Source organism: Calliphora vicina, chromosome 1, assembly GCF_958450345.1.
Source record: "Calliphora vicina chromosome 1, idCalVici1.1, whole genome shotgun sequence".
Taxonomy (NCBI): Eukaryota; Metazoa; Arthropoda; class Insecta; order Diptera; family Calliphoridae; genus Calliphora; species Calliphora vicina.
In genome coordinates, this window is record NC_088780.1 from 53,602,485 (window position 1) to 53,625,064 (window position 22,580).

At 30.3% G+C, this 22,580-nt stretch overlaps 3 protein-coding genes across 13 annotated transcripts in view; 2 read left to right on the top strand and 1 right to left on the bottom strand.

The window, feature by feature from the left end:
• LOC135961810 (transmembrane protein 47) overlaps positions 1 to 10,759 on the bottom strand; it is a 34,047-nt gene extending 23,288 nt beyond the window's left edge. For 2 of the 9 annotated variants that reach the window (XM_065513489.1, XM_065513479.1), the window contains exon 1: positions 10,477 to 10,759. Coding sequence is in view for 3 of the 9 variants with exons in the window: in XM_065513441.1 (XP_065369513.1) it covers positions 9,862 to 10,163 (302 nt within the window). In the remaining 6 variants the exon portion in view is untranslated. Of the gene's footprint in view, positions 1 to 9,861 lie in introns of all 9 variants that reach the window. The other 7 variants (XM_065513463.1, XM_065513456.1, XM_065513441.1 and 4 more) reach the window with 6 other exon arrangements.
• A 221-nt stretch (positions 10,760 to 10,980) lies between these two features.
• RNF220 (ring finger protein 220) lies at positions 10,981 to 16,252 on the top strand. The gene is made up of 2 exons (XM_065513501.1): positions 10,981 to 11,518; positions 15,150 to 16,252. Exons 1-2 carry the CDS (start codon positions 11,159 to 11,161, stop codon positions 16,029 to 16,031), a joined length of 1,242 nt encoding a protein of 413 aa, XP_065369573.1. The 5' UTR covers positions 10,981 to 11,158; the 3' UTR covers positions 16,032 to 16,252.
• A 2,786-nt stretch (positions 16,253 to 19,038) lies between these two features.
• The window catches only part of wge (winged eye), a 123,329-nt gene continuing 119,787 nt past the window's right edge, over positions 19,039 to 22,580 (top strand). For all 3 annotated transcript variants that reach the window (XM_065513560.1, XM_065513568.1, XM_065513576.1), the window contains exon 1: positions 19,039 to 21,345. In XM_065513560.1, coding sequence (XP_065369632.1) covers positions 20,643 to 21,345 — 703 coding nt within the window. In that variant the 5' untranslated portion in view covers positions 19,039 to 20,642. The remainder of the gene's footprint in view (positions 21,346 to 22,580) is intronic.

Consider the following 22,580-nt stretch of genomic DNA (forward strand, 5'->3'; position numbering starts at 1 on the left):
ACTTTGCAATAACTCAATATTTTGTTGGGTATCCCTTATTTTTTATAACTGCTACACATCGACCATGCATTGAACCAATTAAAGAGTCAATGGTCTCCTTTGAAATATTTTGCCATTCCCTTATAACCGCCTCCGATAAATCTTCCTGGTGTAATTTTGGGTCCTTATTTTACGATCTACAATTTCCCATAGATTTTCTATGGGATTGAGATCTGGCAGGTCACTTTAAAACACGTACCTCGTTGGATTGTAACCACTCGGTTACAACCCTAGATATGTGTTTCGGGTCGTTGTCGTGTTGGAGTCTACAAACTAGGGGCATATTTTCCTCAGCGTAATATGGTTCTGTATCCTATACCTGTCATGGTATCTTTTATAATATGAATTGGGCCCATACCTTGCCCTGAAAAACATCCCCATATCATAATATTGCCACCGCCAAACTTTACAGTCTTATTTGTGTACTTTGGATCTAATCTTTTTCCCTTTGGTCGCCTTACAAATGTTCTCCCATCACTGCCTCTTAAATTGTATTTGGATTCGTCGGAAAAGAGGACAGTATTCCATTTCTGTATCGACCAGTTTAAATGATCCCTGGCAAATTGTAGACGAGCAGAACGGTTCTTATTAGAAATGAGTGGTTTCACAGGACGATAGCAACCAAGACCAGCCTCATTTGCCCTGCGACTAACTGTTCGGGAACTTATTTCTAATTTTAGGCTATTAACAACCTCTCGAGGAGTTATTTTTGGGAATTTCTTAAACTCTCTTGCTATTAAATTATCTTGTCTAGGAGTAGTCTTACGAGATCTTCCACCTAAATGTTGAGTTTTTACAGAACCGGTCTCACGAAATTTCTTTAAAATTTTTGAAACTGCTGATTTATTTATTGAATATTTGTCACAGATACTTTTTTGTTTTAAACCAGCTTTAAAATCGTTAATTATTTTATTTTTTAAGTCTTCACAAATCTTAACTTTAGCCATTTTCGTTAACTTTGAAAAAAAGCAATTATGCGAAAAACTTTGAAAAAGAAATTGTGAAAAATTACCAGAATTTAAAAATAAAATAAAATAACTGTAAACAGGTTGCTTTTTACATCGTTTTATTAAATATTGTTTTCGTTTTACACTTCTTTCTTGCAGAAGTTTACAAGTTTCCATTGTTTTGTCAGTAGCGAAATCGTGAATATTTTTAATTTTGTTTCCTTTTTTCAGAATATAATTAATTATGCTGTTTGTTTTTCAGTTAATTTATATAAAAACTATACAAGTAAAATACTAAAAAAAATAATTTTTATTTTAAAAAAATATTTTAAATTTTGGGCTACATATGGAATATTTGGAAAAGCTTCCATTGTCAACCAACCTTGCCACTCATGGTAAAGGATATAATTAAGTCACTTATTTTCTAAAGTTTGATTAAATTTTTGGTTGAAGAGTAATGCGCATAAAAGCTAATAATCATTTTATCAGAAGTTAATATTACTACAAAATAAGTTGAAGCAGTTAATGTTAACTGCTTCATCATAATTTCAGAAGGTGATGAATAGGATGAAGGTGTACTAAGGTACCGATCTATATACAGATTCCTCAAAAATTTATGACCGAACAGGAATGAGCTTCTTTAAATTAAGCCGAAACATCTAGATAAATAATTTCATCTCCCAGTTCGTAATACTGTTATCTAGGCTGAGATAATGTCGATTACGGAGGGTAACGAATGGTTGAAGAGGATTGATAACAAAAACTTCAACTCGTATTTTTACAGATAACCAAGCGGTTATCAATCGCTAAGAAACGACTTTGTTAAAACTTGTTACGTTTTATAACGTAAGAATGACTAGTTAATGCATTAAATGGATATACAAAGCTGAAGTCTCATCTGGCTAGCTTTTATCCTATCCGACTCATATTTCAATAGGCTTATTGATATGAAAAATAAAACATTCCTGAGAGAGCACAACATGCAAAAATTTAATATGAGTATAATCAACCTAAACTAATACGCATAAGGTAGAATGACTACAAAACTCATAATTTTAAAATTACGTCGAGGATTGTTTTGAATTTACTCTAATATGTTTAATTGTATGTTTGAGAATCCCCCAACACCTTTAGAATTTGGTCTTTTTCATAATCTATATCTATATATATAAAAATGAAATGGTCCATGTATGTAATGTCATCACGTGAGAACGGCTGGAGCGATTTGACTCCAGTCAACTATAATAAAAAAGCCCCTAAAGTATGCAGGTGTATGTTTGTGGGAGAAACTTGAAGAACTAACATTAGTAAATAGCTACCGGGCGAAGCCGGTCAACTAGTCTTATATAAATATCAGTAAAACTCTCTTTTCTAATTTCATTCAAGATATGACAGACGGTTTTTTAAAAGTTTATGACTACTTTATCATCGGATTTGTAATAAAAAATTTTTAAATAATTAAATACAGTGCACCAATATTTTAGAGCAGCTAATGGAAGTAAAAAAGTATTCATATTTTGGGTGTTCATATTATCGTGAGTGCACTGTAATTATAATTAAATTTAAACAATATTTTAAAGCTAAATTTCCACACAAAATTTGATTTTAAATCCTTTATATTTCTATATCGTTATATATGCTAAATCAATAAGATTTTTCAAAGCAAAAACGATACCGGTTTAATAAAGCAAAGTAATACCACTTTTTTTTAGTAGTTCAGGTAACGGTATTGATACTTATAACGATAACGGTTTTCATTATTGAAAACATTTCATTTATGTATATTTATTTACAAAATAATACAAATTTTGAAAAATATAATTAAAAACATACAAGCAACAAAAATTCAAAATTCATTAGAATAGGAATAAACACATTGTGCATTTTTAAATACATATTTTATTTATAAAAATGTGTTTATTAAAAAGTTTTGTTTAAATATATATGTTTTTCGGTATTTCTAAAACCGAATTCTCCATATGAAGTGAAATAATGGTAGAATGTAAAATTTATGGTATAATAATCCACCCAATAAGCATATTTTAAATGAATGTCAACCGAAAGCTAGCAAGATGGCGAACAATACAGTTATTTTAAAAATGGCAGCATATTGAACAAAAACTTTGATATGAGAAAGCAGTGTGCAAGATGGCAGTCATAATTGCTATCAAATGAACCAAAAAGATGTGTGTATTTTTCAATTGATTCATAAAATAAGATTTTAACATATAGGAACACTACAACAGTCCTTCTAAGCTTTACAAAATAAATTCTTTATTGGGTAATTCAATAAAAATGTAACAAAATAATTTATTACATACCTACTCATGTACATATGGTTGGTTGTACCACTGTATTTAATGCATGGTGGTGTGTGAATAGTATGTTTGATTTATAAAAGTTTTATAACTTTCAATAATAGTACAACAATAATAATAATAACAAAAACTACAGAGAAACTATGTTTAGAATGTAAATAATAATCATTGGAAACATTTAGTCATTGTTGCGCATCAATAAATATTGAATCATAATAATTTTTGATCATTATGATGTTTTTGTTTGTTTGTACTCTCCCTATCTCTCTCTGTTGTTACTCTGTGTCTATGTAGGTATGTACGTTTGGATGTGTGTAGATGTGACAGTGACAAAAGCAAAGTCAACAACCACAAACTTAAAATAAAAAAAAACATATCTACTTTTGCGAGACGGCAATAATCAAAAGAATAGAAAAATACAACAACAACTTCAATAAAATGAACAAATACAAAAATTTTTGTAAAACTATTCATAGAATAATATACAAAAAGATAAAAAAAAAACGTGTAGACAAAAGATGAAATTTATGAATATTTGCATTAAAGGAAGCAAATGTAAGCAAAACGACAAGAAAGAATACAAAAACTAAAAAAAAAATACATATTTCGGTAAAAAGACAAATTTTTTGGCAACAGCAGCAACATTTTAAATCAGATGAGAAAGAAATAATTGTATGAATGGTTGAATAGAATAAAAAGAAAAGTGTATAGAGAAAGAAAAATAGCAGACTAAACAAAAATCTATGTATGTACGACTAATTATTGGTTAGGGGGAAAAGAGTTTTCTTTAATTAGTTACTAATGTCTCAAGGTTAATGTAAATAAATTAAATAAATTGTATCCTGTATTAGCTCAGCAGAAACGTTCATTACCTAGTAATGAGTTAAAATGCTAATATTAATAATATTTTAAGACATTATTTTAACACCATGTTGCCACTGGAGGCAAATCACTATTTCTTATTAAAATTTTGAAAATTCCTTATGAAATTGAGAATTTAATATTGAGAAAATTCCAAACGAAATTGTGATTCAAATTAAAAAAATTCCAAATGGGATAGAGAATTTTAATTTTAAATTGTAAAAGTTTCAAATGAAGATGAGATTGAGAATTCCATTTAAAATTGAAAGCAAATATATATGTATGTAACTGAAAATTTTGAATTGAAATTTGCAAAATTCTAAATGAGGTTTAGAATTTCAAAATGAAGAAAATTCTAAATTAAATTAAGAATTTCATTCATACAATTCCAAATTAAATAGAGTATTTAAAATTTAAATTTAGTAAATTTCAAATAAAATTGAGAATCTTTAATTGAAATTTAAAATTGAGAGAATTGCAAATGAAAATAAGAATTTAAATTTAAAATTGAGAAAATTACAAATGAAATTTTGAATTAAAATTTGAAATTGGAAAGATTATAATCAATTTTAGAATTTTAAATTGAGGTTTAGAAAATTCTAAATTAAATAAAGAATTTACATTTTTAATTGAGAAAATTCCAAATGAAATAAAGAAGTTTCAATTTACATAAATTAAAAATTTAATATTGAAAATTAGGAAAATTCCTCAATTTGAACTCAGATCTACCTTTGCCTATTTCGTAGCAGCATAGGACAATGCTGATGTTTTCTAACATCAATTTGCAGGCTTTCAGATCGGACAAACAGTCGCACGAATACAAAGGTTCGAAAGAATTAATAAAAGCATTCAGTACGAATAAATTCGTTGTCTCATTCCTTAGTACTCCAAAAGTATTGAATTCATTGCTTCTAGAATTCCAAAAAATTTTAAAAATCTCACAATTACAATTCAGGCAATTTTTATTTACAGCGTCTGATAGAGTGGTTCATTAGCATCGTTTTCCATGTGGTATATATGAGTGACAAAGAAGCATTTGTTCGAAATCCCACAGAGTAACGATGAAATTCTCCAAGATAATTTTTTATTTTTTAAATCTCACAAAAGTGTTCAATTGGCTTAATTTTTCATATGGTCCATAAGTCAAGGACTTCCTACTATTATTATCATCATCATTTATTTAGTTCGGCATAATTATCTTCACAGAAATCAATAATTTTTTTTAAATTTTGATTTGTATTCATACAAAGTATTGTAGTGTAAAACTCCTTTTATTGAATCATTTAAGTTTCTTTCATTCTAAACCATTACAAAATTTCTTGAATTATTCAGTTTTTCTTTAACTTAAATCAATTGTTTTCAATACATTTTGTAAATGTTAAAAAATAAAACCAAAACAAATTGAATAAATAAATATTTTCATTCAATTTCTGTTGAATTAACATGTATTAAATCATTCAATGAATTCTGTTATGAATTCATCGCTGAATAAATTCATAATTTAATAAAAGTCTTGAATGAAGCGAAAGATTTGGATTTTTTTAATGAATTTATGGAATCAATTCATTAAAAATCAATTAATTAACACCCTTCACCAAATTATACTTCAAAATAAAAATTTTATATATTTTTTTTTTAAATTTTAAAAATGTTTTTTTTTTTTTTAATATTTAGAAAAAAAAAAAACTTTCAACTTACTATGGTCTTATATACGTCGTTGCAAAGGTCATTGAAATATCTATCATAATATATCCATATTTTCTATATTAATGACTTAGTAATCCTTTGTTGGTCCGATTTTTTCGATTTTAAATAGCAACCGAGCCCGAAGAATTTCGGAGATATTGATGTATGATTCATGTATGTAAGTTATTTGGGGGCTTCGGAAAATTATTTGTGGGATTCGGAAAGTTGATTTCAACAGATAGACAGACGGACATGTCTTAATCGACTATATCTATAAGGATCCAGAATATATATACTTTATAGGGTCGGAAAACTATATTGTGGAAATTACAAACGGAATGACAAAAACTTATATATACCCTTCTCAAGAAGGTGAAAGTTTTCTGCTGGGGGAGAGAACGATACTTGGGAAGCTCAGTACCACAATTCTGTAACTTTTTAACGACAAAATTTTGTCGTTTTATAGCCACCTTGATGGTTGTTTATTTTAGCCTTTACTTTTACACCTCCACAATCTTTTCTATTTGTCTATCAACAAATAGAAACTTTTTTTTTTGGGAAACAAGTCAAAAACTTATGTATATTCCTTTATAGATATTTTAAATCAAAAATGTATATATAAAACTGAATACAACTATATACAGTGAACCTCAAAAGTGAGTATACACCATAAATTATTTGATTTTTTTTAAGATAATGAAAATCCTAAAATTTATTCATCGATTAAAAATTTTAAGTTTCGGTTTGTTGCAGATTGGGTTGAATAATAGATTCGGTTGTGAAAAAAAAAGATTTAAGTCGGACTATAATGATTTTCATGATCTTAAAGATATCAAAAAATTCGCTGGTGTTTACTCACTTTTGAGGCTGTGTGTATCTATAACTGAATACAACTATATATCTATAATGAAAAACTATGTACATATGTATATGCTGCAAATAACAAATGAATAGATTAGATGAATGTTTGTTTGGTATGTGGCAATGGTGGTGGTGGGGTATGACAGGAAGATGGATACAAAATGTATAGTTAGTAATTTCAATTATGAAATCACTAAAACCAGACACAATTAATACAACTATTTACAAATTACGAAATGAAAAATAGGCACTTGATGCAACATTAGGCGACAAAAGACAATATTATTTATGTTAAACCCTTTTTCAATGAAAATTTATAAAAAAAAAAGAAAATCAAATTAAAAATTTCAAAAGGGACTATAATTAAACAAGTAAAATACCTACAAGCATATAATTTACACTTAGTTTGATTTTAACAAGTCAACAATTCATACAAGTAATAACTAAAAAAACATCTTAAAAATGTATAACTTTAACTAAATAAAGAAAGAGTCATACATTGTATTATACAAAATAATAATTAATTATTGTATATAGTGGGTATAATGGGGAACCTAATTGTAAACCGCTGCATGTTTCTGCTAATTATTTAACCATTCATATAAAATTATCAGTTACTTTTTTCTACCAGATATCTTTACTTTTACATATAAGAAAAAGTTTTCAATGAAGCCTTTACTGTTGGCTGTTGCTGTTTGAATACAAAGTAAACAGATAAAATAATTGAAATTATGTGCTAATTTTTGTTTAAATATTCAAGTAAAAATTATTAAACATGTTATTTTAGTTTTTTTTTTATTATTTTCAAAGAGTGTGAAATTGTTTAAATTGAAACAAAGGCGACTATCAAATAGACGTGGGTTTTATACAATTGAGTTTAATAATTTTAGCGAATATAGTGTAATTTATGTTTGTTAACGTTGATGATCTAATCTAATTTGCATTAAACAAAATGTGAGAAAATAACAAAAATAAAACATGATGTTACACTATATACATATTTCTCTTGCTTGGGTAAAAATATTGTCGAGATCACAAGAGGTCATGAATACTAAAGGAGTTTGCGATCAAAGGTACTCATCTTGTCAAGATATTGGGACGGTAGTGTTTATCATCAGCTGTCTGTCCTACAATAAGAAAATAGATACTTGTCATAACATTGCTAATTTCTTTCCTTGAAATTTCCAGGCGGGAAATAGATGGTCGATCAAAAAGATTGTTCACCATCAAAGATCAACGGTTAGATAGTTGGAATGATTGAAATAACTATAAAGTGTCCTTCAATAAGTATAAATGAGATCTCAAAACGGAATTCATGGGTGTTATACTGCGAATCCGTTGATAACGTAAATGAGTTATCTAGGTTCTGGAGAATTGTTTTTGTCATAATTCTTGTTGTATTGAGAAGAAAGTCTCAGGGGATAAATTAGTATGGGCGGTAAAATTATCCATATAAAAAATCCATATAAATTAGCGGATTCGAACGGTGTTTTTCCGGATATGATATGTATTATTTCGTGTGACCCATTATTTGTCTCTTTATAGGGCATATATGTACATAGAAGGAGCCTTTAATATTATTATGATAGAGGCAATAAGAGATTCGTTAGTTGAACTCGGGGTTCAGGACTTCAAGGTGAGTTGGACAGTTTGAATGCTCGGTAGTAGGATTATAAACTCAACCCTAGGGCATGATAATATTAGAAGACGAGTCATCAGGGGTACTCCCCAAGGTGGAGTACCCTGTAACGAGTTACACCCACAAGTAGGGACGAGTGGATTAGATCTGGACAGCTATTAGAAGTGTGTAGTCTTTACTGATGGATCCAAAATGGAATCTGGCAGATTCATCAAAGTGTCATTTAACGTTAACGGTGTCTTATATGTTGTTTGCCTCCTACTTAGGCTTATTTATCCAAAATGTGATGACCAATACCATCTAACTTACAGTGTGTGACAATACAATGGAAACTTTTTTTGAAATCTACATTTCGTAATTTAATTTTTCACAAAAAATACCTTTTACTAATTACATATTAAGGCTTAACAAAAATATATGTGTAGAACGTGTTTAAACATCTTAGCATTGGAAAAACAATGTTAATTTAGGGCTTTACAACATGACAATGACCATAAACATGGTTCCAAACATGTCAAGGAATGGTTTAGTGAGTCAATAGTAAGAGTTCTCGGATGGCCATCACAATCGTGGAACATTAGAGATCTATCGATACAAAAAATGATTAAAATGCAAACTCTTATCACGACATTTGTGCCAAAAAGCATTTTGAACACTACCGTGTTGACAAAATAACAGAAACAACAAATTTTCAAAATAATTTCTTGACAAATTTTAAAAGTATTATTACACAGTATGTATTACAGTCTGCTAATACCTTTAATAATACATGTTAAAAACAATTTCAGATAAAATAGATAACAATATGTAGAACAAATAAAAATATTGCTTTTTATTCAATGCCAAGAAATACCGTATGCTAATTATGACATTAAAAAGCATTTGCTAAAAAAAAAACAAAACAAAACAATTTAATTGGCCCCACTGTTCACAAACTTGATACAAAAATGTTTGTGTTGTTTGAGCAATGCACCTGTGAATGAATTTCTAGACATTAGACGACATTAACGAAATAAAAAAGACAACTACATACCTACAACAACATTAAACAAACATATAAATGAAAACAAAAACAAAGGACAATTTAATGACGTTTTTCTTTTAAATATTTATAAAAGAAGAAATACCACATAGAAATGTAACGGGAATCATTAATGGTAATTAAAAAAAAAAACAAAACTGACAACAAATCGAAATGGGGTGGGGGCAATGATGAATAAGTAAAGCAAGGAGGCATGTAAAAAAGTAAACAAACGAAAATTAGATATTTTTTTGTTGGGGTTATCATAAATAAAAAATAAAAGAAATAATAATTAAATAAACACAATAATACAATATAAAAAAGAAATGCAAAATAAATAAAAAAATTAACAAATAATAAAGCAAAACAGAAAACATAACGAAAGAAACGAATCAACGAAGAAAAACAAACAAAACAAAATAAATACAAAAAAAATTAAAAAAAAAGAGAAAAAAAAGAAATGACAAACTCCCTTTTGTCCAGCCATACCTTTCCTTGAAATAATCCAATGTTACCGATTCAGAATCAAATTCAGAATAATCGGGTAAAGAATCACTATCGAAAGAACTAAAACCACCTATAAAATTGTTAGCATTTGCAAGGGCATTGTTATTATTATTTGGTTTTTGTTGTTGTTGTTGCATGTTGCTTAACACAGATTGTTGTTGTTGCAATAACATGGATGACGAAGATAAAGGGGGCTGTTGCTGTGTTAGATGATGCTGCTGTTGTTGTTGCAATAGGGAATTGTTGCTAAGTTGAGAAATGGATTTTTCATACACTTTTGCCATTGTATTCAACTACTTTTTCTTTCTCTTTTTTGACTTTTTTCAACACATACAATATTTTTATTTTATATTTTTACTTTTAGCTTTTAATAAGCAGTAATTTATTTATAAAAATCTTTCTGAAAATATAAATAGATTTATTTAGCTATTTTTTCACAATTCACACACACAAACGTACGCACTTTTTTCTTGGTTTCTATTTTTTTTCACTTTATAAGGTCTCCAACACATACACCAAAATGGCGTCAACTTTTTTGTTCTATTTTTTATTTCGCTTTTCTTTTGGCTTTTAACCTTAGTAATAACTTTTTCTTACTTTTTTTATAATTAAACTTGTTGTTTTTAGGTTATTGTACAATAAAAAACTCAAAAGAACTAAAAAAATTATAAAGAATTTTTGTATTGAAAAAATGCTTTCGAAATTATAAAACTCCCGTATTATTTCTGTGTGTTTCTTTTTCCTCTTTTGGTCGTGTGTCTAATTCAAGAAAATTTTATGAACTACTGCTGTTTTGCTACTTTGCTATTGCTGTTTCTCGTTTTCTCTGTCTCTTATAATTCGTACTCACACAGATGCTGCTTCTTCTGTTTATTTTCCCCAAAAATATGTAATGTGTGAATGCATGGGTTTATTGTTTTTGTCAACGAATATTGAAAACAAAACAAAATAAAAGAAATTTTATTAAAATATTTACAGTGTTGTATGGCGATTAAAACTCTTCTCATTTAATACTGTTAAATGCAACACTGTTTGTTTTGATTGTGTTGTTTTTGTTATTGTTGCTTTAAAGCCAGCTGTCATTGTTGTTTTTTTCTTGTAAAGACTGGCAAAATTTTTTTTTGAACCGCACAAAAGTGAAAAAAATCTTTAAAAATCTCAAGAATCCAAAAGAAATATAAAATCTATTCACTAGTTTCTGATTGCAAATACAATTATTAATAGAAATCAATACAACTGATTTCAAAAGACAATATTCTTAACGCTTCTATGGCCTTAAATGGAATCTTCTTCGACAGCCAGTTTACCCCAGATGCACACGATAACAAACCTCGCCTCATCCTCTGCACTAAATTCTTCGCCATCATTTGAAGATGAGGCCATGGTAAAGTGTCCCACATGTGATACTAAATTGCATCGTTACGAGGTGGCCAATCATTGTGAACAAGAAATGCAACGTTTAAAAGATCTACAGACACATGCCCTTGCAGAATCTCGTACTCAGCCAGACGATGATTGTAGTGGCGAGACCGATGAGGCAGGACGTTCCACGTCAAATGGTCAGTCGTCTACTTCAGAAAAACGTAAACCTTGGACTGTCTTTCAAAGAGTTCAAAGGAATCGTCAGTCACGATTGAAGGTAAGTACAAAAGAGCTGAGTAAGCAAACATACAGTTGTGTGCTTGAGTATGAGTGTTAGTTTTCTATGGCTTCAGTTGTGCTCCATTAAATCTGTGGTATATTAGTTTTAACTAAGGTTGGCTACCATTACCCCCTAAAATACACTTTTAACTCAACTACCGTTACCGCTAAGCTACCGTTACCAAAATAACTACAATTACTGATACCGCAGAAATATCGTTACCGATTATTAAATTCATCCGGTTTGTCAAGAAATCACTTTGAAAAATACATATCTTGTTAACACATTTGTTTGTTGATTTGATTATTGATGGTTTTCTGCAAATTTTATTTATTTTATAGTGGCCTTATTAATTCTTAATTCAATTTTCGAAATCAAATTAAATGTTATCTCTTAATCATTCCATTAATGAATTAATTCATGGGTTTAATTCCCTTGTACTTCAATTGAATTGAATGCATTCTTTATAGAGTTAATTCCTTTTCTTTATTTCTAATCCATTACAAAATTGTTTTAAAATTGTATTGAATAATTAAATTTTTCTTAAATTCAAGTCTGTTACAAAAAGGCCTAGAGTAAACTTTTAATTTAATTTGTATTAGTTTTGAATTAACAAACATTTTATCTTTCAAAGGTTGATTGAATTCTGTTATAAATTAATTTTATTATGAATTAATATAACGTTGAATAAATTCTATTTAATTAAATGCATTTGAATGAAGCTAACAAATTAGATGTTGAGAATGGAATGAATGGTTGAATTTTTTTTCCAAATTAAGATTAAAGTAAATTAAGCTCAAATTGAATTTATTAATTCGAAGCTCTTACCGATACATATAGAAATAAAAAGCTTTTGAATTGTTTTAAACTATAAGGCGAGTCAGCAAAACTTCCCAACCACTTCATTCTAAATAGTTTTAAACAGGTATTGCATAATGTGGCAGAGCGTTGTCATGATGGGATATTACGAATCAGTTGCATTTGGTACAGGTTTCATGTGATGGTCTGGCCAGATTTCAGCAGCTCATAATAGATTGGACCCCTTTGGTCCCACCAAATACAGAAGGTAATGCTCTGGATATTTGGCTTTGGCGTTGATTCTGCTGTTTGGACGGGCTTCACATACGATATCGCGGCTTCAATTCGTATGGTACCCAATTACCCTGCTTTTGGATGAATGCTGCTACTCGCAAACAGTTTGAAATTGCTGCTTGAGTAGTTCCCAATGATTTTGCAAACTCTTGTTGAGCTTTCCAACAAAAATTGGACACATTACTCCAAAAGTTTAAAGACCAATTGTTGGTTTTTAAATTTTTTTGGCTGGCCTGGACGAAAATATACAACATAAAAACGAAATTAAAATATTTTATTTGAAAACAAAAAATATTAAAAAAAAAATAAGTAAGAGAGCTACACATCTGCTCAAAATAATAGATACACCTAATTGGAAAAAATTTAAATGGCGGTAACATTGAAAATTTCCTCGCAAGCGTTAAGAATACATCATATTATTAAAATTTCTATCTGGCAATGTCATGTCAGTCAAAAATCTGGCAACTATTTGCTTTCATGTTGATTTTTAAAAACGAATTTATTTGAATTACAAAAAATTATTTGCTCATAAAAATAGATACACATCAGTAATTTGTAATTTGTTTATATACAATTTTTGTTTGTGCAATTTTTTGTTCCTATTTACGTGAAACAGTAAGTATAATTTAAATTTTAGCAACAATTTTATAAAAAATAGGACTCTTTTGAAGAAAATGGGACGAAATCATCATTGTACCGAAGATGAGAAAAAAATTGTTCAAACGATGAGAAATCAAGGAAAATCATTACGGGAAATAGCAAAGAGCATAGGAAGATCTTTACATTTTGTCCAAAATGCTTTATCTAAAAAACAAAAAAGAGAAACTCGCGTTAGACCAAAGAAAACCAGTCCAGAAACAGATAGGCGGATCGTCCTTATGGTTAAAAAAGACCCTTTCATATCATCGAAAGCTATTTCTGCGGAGCTATGTAACGAAATCAGTCCACAAACAGTTCGTCGTCGTCTTTTACAAGCTAAATTGCCGGGAAGAATTGCCAGAAAAGTGCCACTAATGCGCCAAAAAAATATCAAGACAAGATTAGAATTTGCTAAAGAGCACTTACAATGGTCCGGGTGTGAAGGCGAAAAAAAATGGAGAAATATTTTATGGAGCGACGAAACAAAAATAAATTTGTTTGGAAACGACTGCCAAAGAAATGTACGCCGACCAAAAGGAAAAGAATTCCACGTTAAATTTACAAAAAAGACGGTAAAAAATGGCGGGGGAAACATAATGGTTTGGGGTTGCTTTTCATGGAATGGTGTTGGTCCGATATTCCGAATAGAATATACCATGAATGCTAGTGGGTATAGAGACATATTGGAAAACGTAATGCTTCCATATGCATCGGAAAATATGCCATTAATATGGACATTCCAGCAGGACAACGACCCAAAACATAGTTCAAGATTAGTTAAAAACTGGTTCTTGGAGAATAACGTACCTGTTTTAAGCTGGCCCAGCCAATCCCCTGATTTAAACCCAATAGAAAACTTGTGGAGTGAATTAAAGATAAGGCTTTCGAAGGAAGTTTTCAAAAATAAAGACGATTTATGGGAGAAAACGCAAAAAATATGGTACGAGATTCCATTGGAGAAGTGTCAGAACTTGATATCCAGTATGCCCAGAAGAGTGGAGAAAGTTTTACAAAACAAAGGTGGATATACTGGATACTAGCTTTACTTTAATAATAAACTAATTTTTTTAAGATAAAATTTATTAGCTTTTGTTTAATAAGAATTTTTAAAAATGTATCTATTATTATGAGCACCAAATTTTTCGAAATTTAAGAAATTTAATTTACTTTATAATATTTATTATTAATTATGAAATATTTTGTTTTTGTTTTTTACTCTCCTTTTAACTATAAATAAAAATCGACTGAATTTTTTTTATAATTTTACAATATACCATTATTTTTTTTCGTTTTTAAAAAATAAATTTTGGTGTATCTATTATTTTGAGCAGATGTGTATATTCGGCTGTGCCGAATCTTATCTACCCTTCACCAAAGTATAGCATAAGATAGAGATTAAAAATATTTAATAGCACACGCAATTGAACAAAGCAATTGTCTTGCACAATTGTATGTTGAAAATAGCAATAAACAAATTGTGTTCAATTAGGAGCTCAACTTTTGTAGATTTTACAACCACAAATACTTTTTAACATTTTCAATACTGCGATAAAACTGTTAAAAAACACGGATTTTTGAGAAAACCTAGAACCAGAAATATCTCGAAAATGTTTGTCATATTTGTGTTCAGCATATCTAAATTATATAAAAGATGTTTTGCACAAGGAACCCTTTTTGGTTGTGGAGTATTGTAATATAATTCAGAATGAAAATATCGTTACCAAAATAACTACAATTCCCTTTATCGCTATTCTACTGTCACCGAAATATTCCTAATTAGCGTTATGGTTACATTTTAACGGTTTAGAAACGGTAGCCAACCTTTGTTTTGACATTACGTTTGTAATGCAATTATTTATACATTATCTATTAATTGTATTTTTTTTTTAATTTGCAGCAACGCACCCGAAAACGCCCCTCGGCTCCCGAACATCCATGTCCCGTGTGCAATCTAAATTTCCCCCAAGACGAAATACAACAACATGCCGAAGACTGCTTGAGGCGAAGCAGACGTACTGCCAATGGACGCAGTAATAGTGATGAACATTCCAGTAATGATGATGAGGAAGTGGGTGGTGGTGGTGGCGGCGAAGAGTACGAGGAATATGAATGGGCCGGACAAAAACGTATACGTGTTTCTAGTCTATTGCAAGGTGGCTATGCAGCTATTGGCATTGGCCAGCCTCTGACAAACGGCAGCAGCGGAAGTAGCGGTCAACGTTTAAATGGTCATCAAGATGATGAAGAAGACGACGAAGATCTCAATGTCGATGAGGACGATACTCAAATCTATGGACCAGCACAATATGGCGAAAGTGATGTTATACCATCGCATATACTCAACGAAGACGAAAGTGATGTTACCTCCTACATGAGACGCTTAATAACCGGTTCGTCCTCACACAGTCAGCTGATCACAAATTTAGAAAATACCAATGACAACTTATGTTCACCACAACACAGCTTAGCCGGTGGTGAAACAACGGCCGGGACATCAGAGACCACAGCTGAAACTGCAGTCCAGCCCTCAACACCTGCTCATTACCAACAAATAATTGACTCATTGAAGGCGAAATTGCGGCACTATGAGCAGCAACATGTACCGGGCAAATACAAGTGTCTCATATGCTTAGATGATTATCGCAATCCGGCCATATCGGTGGCCTGCTGGCATGTGCACTGTGAACAGTGTTGGCTACGTTCACTGGGTGCCCGCAAACTGTGTCCGCAATGCAATTTGATAACAACCCCAAAAGATTTAAGACGTATTTATATGTAAGCAAATTTCTGTATAATTTGCTCCTTAAACTAATAGAATATATAAATAATAATAATAATAATTGTCAGGTATGTTAAGCTATACCATAACGTTTGTAAACTGAATTGTTTGGCTATTGCTAAAAAAGTTTCATCAATTATGAGTTACATATTAAAAAGTTGAAATGTTAAACCAATTTCTGTAGTAAACGTTATGTTTATCTAACACATGCCTCTTGACTATTTCCAAGCATTTCCACTTGTTATAAGTTGTAAATTTTATTTTTCGTTTTATTTTAACTTCTACAAACAAATTTATTAACGTTTTTAATTATTTTAGAAATTAGTGTAGGTGATATTTTTTTGCCAAAAAAAAGAAATAATTTGAATATAAACAAAATAATATTTGTTTAGCTTTTAAGTGATCAGTGCAGTTACAATAAAGATACTAACAAAGATCAATTACTATAATTAAATTTAAAAAAAAAATATTTATATTGCAAAAGAAGTTTCAATTCTTTAGTTACAGTTTTATTTTAATTTTTATCAAAGAGATACTCCGTTTTTTAGGTGTTAAATATTTGGGTAAGTGTCTTGGATTATTAAGGGCCCCACTAAGTGCAGACAAATACCTTAAAAGTATATGAAACATAATGGAAAGAAACAAAAATGTACTAAAGAAAATTCATTTTTTTTATTACAAAATTTCTACAAATAGATGGCGCTAGAATTTAAAATAATCTTGATTTCATAGAGCATTGCCACTAGTGTGATTTGCGTTTGATAATTCAAGCTTCTTCGTGAAAAATACTGAACAAATTCCTTCATATTAAGAAAAAATATGATTAACATAATATTAACATTTGAGCAAAAAATGAACAGTGTTAATTTCTGTTCCACTACTACTCCAACTATACAAGCACACATTTTGTTCGAAATGGTTTTAATTCCTTTTTTTTTTATTCCGATCGATTTCGTTTAAGGTTCTTCAGATTCCGTGTAACTTATTCCAAAAATATTTTATAATTCTGTATATGTATCTGATTTTAATTTACAGCGTTTTTATACCCATCACTTTCGTGAGAAGGGTATATATAAGTTTGTCATTTCGTTTGTAATTTACACATTTTTCATTCCCGACCCTATAAAGTATATCAGCCCAATTATGAATAAAAAATTCCGCGGGAGTTTGTTCCCCGGGAGTTTTTTCACATTGAATTTGAATAGGAAAAATGAGAAAAGGGAAAAAACTCCCGCGGAATTTTTATTCATAATTGGGCTGTATATATTCCGGATCCTTATAGATAGCGGAGTCGATTAAGCCATATCCGTCTGTCAGTCTGTTGAAATCAATTTTCTGAAGACCCCAGATATCTTCGGGATCCAAATCAAAAACCAGGACAACCTCGATTTTTGCCTATTTTTTACCTATATCTGGATTACTAAGACATTAACATAGACAATATGGATATCTAATGATAGATATTTCGAAGACATTTGCAACGACGTATATAAGACCATAGTAAGTTGGACCTACAATGGGTCAAAATCGGAAAAAAAATTTGAACCCGAATTTTTTTTACACCAAAAAAAAATTGAAAAAACAAAAAAAAAATTTTAAATATAAAAAAAATAAATTAAAATTTAAAAAAAAAAATTAAATTACTTTGCAATCGCTTTTATAAAATTCTAATTGAAAAGTATTTTATTTCTAAAAGTTATTAGTTAAGTAAATGTAGGTATACTACATGTGTGTTGTTTTCAGCTGGACTTAGCACGTGTTTTCATTGTTTTATTATTATACCCTTCACCTTCGTGAGAAGGGTATATATAAGTTTGTCATTCCGTTTGTAATTTCTACATTTTTTATTTCCGACCCTATAAAGTATATATATTCTGGATCCCTATAGATAGCGGAGTCGATTAAGCCATGTCCGTCTGTCTGTTGCAATCAATTTTCTGATGACCCCAGATATCTTCGGGATCCAAATCTTCAATAATTCTGTCAGACATGCTTTCGAGAAATTTCCTATTTAAAATCAGCAAAATCGTTCCTCAATTGGCTGAGATATGAGGAAAAAACCAGGACAACCTCGATTTTTGACCTATATCTGGATAATTAAGTCATTAATATAGATAATATGGATATCTAATGATAGGTATTTCAAAGACCTTTGCAATGACGTATATAAGACCGTAGTAAGTTGGACCTACAAAATCGGAAAAAATATTTTTTAACCCGAATTTTTTTTCAACCAAAAAAAAAAATATAAAAACATTTTTTTTATATTTTTTTTATCTAGATTTTTGTATATATGAAACACAGATTATTACAATAAACAATTTGTGATTTTAAAATATCACAAATTATTAACACATTTGAATCCAATTCCGCATTTTCGATTCGATTTTTGTAAATGTGTGTATAGTATTTAAAAAATTACCGTAATAATGATAGGTACTATTGTTCACAAAATTATAGCCCAGATTTATAGTTTTAATTATGCGATTTCCCATAAAAAGTTTTCTTGATTCGGGGCTAAGATAGTAAATATATGTAGCAGAATTATACGTTAAATGAAAATAATTATAAAATCTGACATATTTGAAGTAAACAGATAAAAACACAAAATTTTAAAATTTGACCTAATGAGTTAAACAATTTTAAGATTTTTGATGTAAAAGGTACTTTAAAACGATGTCCAATGACATATATATTGACCAAATCGGATAAAAAATATCAAAAATACAATTAACCTAATATTCGAACTTTGTATGTATTCTCGGGAAATATGGAGTAGCGTCAAAAACCAAATATCATGTTCAGCATAAAAATGTGTACATTTCGTAATGATCCGGAAAATAGATTCTGCCATATACTATTAAAATCAAAATAATAATTTGATAAAATATCCATCCGACATGAAATACATTTTCCTTTTTCTACTACACAAATATGCAACACTGTTAGTGTATTACAACCTTTGGCATTTTAATATTGTGTCTTTCAAACACACTCAACAAAAAAAAAAACTACACACAAAATGAAGAAAGGCAAGACGGATGAAATTCTAAACAAAATTAAACAATATCGGCAATAAAACTAATTAATAAATTATTAAACTGTGTAAAATAAACAATTTGAATAAATGTTTTATATGAAATTAAAGAAATTTACTTAAAAAAGTAATGCATTCATTAAGAAAATCCATGACAAATTATTTTTACTAACTTGTCAAGAGAGTGTTTGTGTGTGTGTTAAAGAGAGGAGCATTTACAGAACAAAACGGAAATAGTGCATAAAAGAAAATAAAGCAAAAGATATGAAGCAAAATAAAAAAGAAACAAAAAAAAAATAAATAACAAAAAATATGTTGAATGGAGATGTGGGAATGAATGAAAGAAGGAAAACTACGAAAATGTGCAAAAATACATATAAAAACAACAACAACAACAGCAGCAACAAACAAAGATAAATACGTAAAAACACCACAGTGGCAAAACTAAAAGACAACAAAAAAAAAGCTCATCAAAATTCAAAATAAAAATAAAGCGAAATTAAAAAAAAAAGTGTTGCTGAAGTTAGAAGGAAAAATAAATAAAAAAACATAACTTTAAGAAAATAAAGGGGCAACTAATAAGAAAAGAGTTATTAAAACAAAAAGTGAAAACTTGAAAAGTTACTTTTTTCTTACATGGTGTGAGTGTGTTTTTTTTGTGCTGATGATGATGATGGTGGTCGTCGTCGCAGCCGTTGTGGCCGTCGTTTTTGTGTCTCCTCTCCGTTTGAAATAAAAAAAATCGTACGTTCGTTGTTATATCGTTGTCGTCTTCGGTTGTATGTTGACGTCGTTTTTTGAATTTGTGCTTTCACAGAGCCGTCGCAATAAATATTCGCAACATAATCGTTTTTGTTGTTGCCTTTTTTATTTATTTAAAACTTAAAAATGTAGAAAATTCTTAGAATTGAGAAAAAACAACAAAAAAAAAGATAAAAATCATCCTTCGAAATATAAATGGTGCATACAAATATTTGTTGGTGTTTGACAGCGTGTATAGATGTGTGTTAAAGTAAAAATAAGCTAAAACAACGAGTGAAGAAAAAGTTTAGAGCAAAAAGTGTGAAAAATAAAGAAATACAAAAAATAAAAAAAGAAAAAAACAAAAAATCCAGTCTGCTTGAGTGGCGGCCACCATTAAAAGCCGTCGCCATTATATTTCATGCAAAAAATAAAATGGTTCATAAATTTTATTGAAAATACAAGCAAAATGGCCGGAATTATGTCATTTCAAAAGTATTTGCTCAAAGTTAATTAGAATTTTTGTGGAAATTGTTAAATTTAGCTATAAAAATGTAAAATTATATGAAAAGAAACATGTTTTAACAAAAGAAACTACCTGGTGAAAGGTCTTGGACCACCCCCCACCCACTTAAAACAAATACACACACTCACTCCTACAGAAAGTGACTGACATAAACACAGTTAACAAATACTCTGACACACACACCCTTAAATACATATGTACGAGAAAAATCATAATAAAATAATAAAGAAGAAAAAATCTAAAAATCAAAATAATTTAATAAAATCAATCAATTCCTTTGAATCAAAACTGGCCCAAAAGCAAATGAATGGCATCATATAACACGAGTAACCATCATTCAGCAGCAGCAGATGTGTTGAGTAACTCTTTAGCCGCCGGCGGCGCCCATACTCAACATACTCAACATAACCAACATCACCAGCAGCAACAGCAGCAGCATCATCAGCCGCAGCATCATCAATTTTCCAATCACCAACCGTCCCTAACCCCACTACATCATTCCCATCATCCTACACAGCAACATTTCGAACGCAGCAGCAGTAGTAGCAGTACTACCTCCACCACCTACCTGGTACCCGTTACTTCATCTCACTTGCCATTGGATTCGAACGCTTTCCTATCTGCCTCTCCCCACTTTGTGACCTCGAATCCGGTGTCGCTTAGTTCTCACTCAGCCTCAAACACTTCCTCGTCGTACACTTTTGTTCAGATTAAACGTGAACCTTGCCAAGTGTCGGAGGTAACCACCTCCAATACAAATAATCACCATCATCATCATCATATCGGTTCTTTAGCTGCGGCCTCATCTGCCTCCTCTTCCTTGTCGTCGTTGTCGGCCTCAACGGCTTCGGGTTCGTTGGCTGCTGCGAAAACTATGTCATCGTCGACCTTGACGACACTGGTTAAAATAGAGGCTTCATCACCGAAAGTTCATGAAATGGATAAGACGCATGTTAATGCACAAGCTGGCGGCTGTGGCGGTGGTAGTGGCAATATGATCAATAGCTCAAGTAAGTGTTTTTTTTTTTAATTTATGTGGATTTTATAGGTAGTTTTTCTTTTTTTTAAGTTCGATTTTTAACAGTTGGCTTTAGTATTGCTAATAAATAGTTTTTCGTATGAGAATTTTAGTTTTTCATCGATTTGCTTGATTTTTCTTTATCTATTGTGATTGAATAAGCTACAAACCATATCGGCCCTCAAAGCTAACATAAATCATGTCATTGGTCAAATTCAACCTGATTTATTCGACAGATTCATGGAAAAGTGGACATTTCAGATGCGTGCCATGCTTAAGCTGGCCACACACGTTTGATTTGTGAGTATGATTTGTTCGTGTTCGACGTCTTGTTACTTGTTAGTGGGGCTGTGCGCGAACAAAATCACAAGTAATTGAAAATTTTCAATAACAAATCAGGCGAACAAATCATTTCGTGTGTGTGTGTGGCCAGCTTTTGACTATGAAAACAAAAACAACATACGTATGTCTTTACTTTGAATTAAAAAGACCTTTATCGTGTTTTTTAAATCGAGATTACAGCCATTATTTCCATAAATCCATTCCTAATATCGTAATTCTTTAGTTTCATTTAAAGAATTCATTCATTTTTAACAGAATTCATGAAACTTTTGAGATTCTTCATTGATGTCACCCACAGCTTCCAACTCACAATTTTAAAGTTGTGAAAGTAAAGGAAAATGCAAAGGAAGGTCTACTATGGATTTGGTACTATAATCTTGCGGGTATACCGAAGCGATATCATAGGCTATACCTCATCAGGTGATGTTAAACCTATGCTTCCGGAAGAAGGCATGTAATTCAACGACACCGTCGGTACAATCGACAATGAAGATACCAACTCGGTCTATGAGGTGTTTGGTACCTTCTATGAACGGATAAACGAGGCAGTTGACGAGGAGGCACTCCTGTACTCTGACGTCACCGTTTTCAAATGGATGCGGTATTGAATAATTCAAAATTTAATGTTATTTTGAAAATTGAATTAAAAATTAATTCTTTAAAAAATTGTTGATTTAACATTGTTAATTGCAACTGTCTCGATTTTATTGACGTCTTTTGAGGTAATATTTGGAATTGATTTGTTTAAACCTTGTTTATAATTGAAGCCTCTGATTACATCAATATCAAATTCCACAGCCAAAATTTATGTTTTTAGGCCCAATAACCGATTTCAAATAACCTTTAGAAAATGCTGGAGCTAGTGATTGACGACCATGATTGATT

Bases quoted from the DNA above. Each gene is read 5' to 3' on its own strand.
- RNF220 (XM_065513501.1), top strand. From the start codon at position 11,159: ATGGAATCTTCTTCGACAGCCAGTTTACCCCAGATGCACACGATAACA. The intron at 11,519-15,149 runs GTAAGTACAAAA...TTTAATTTGCAG, and splicing joins ATCGTCAGTCACGATTGAAG to CAACGCACCCGAAAACGCCC.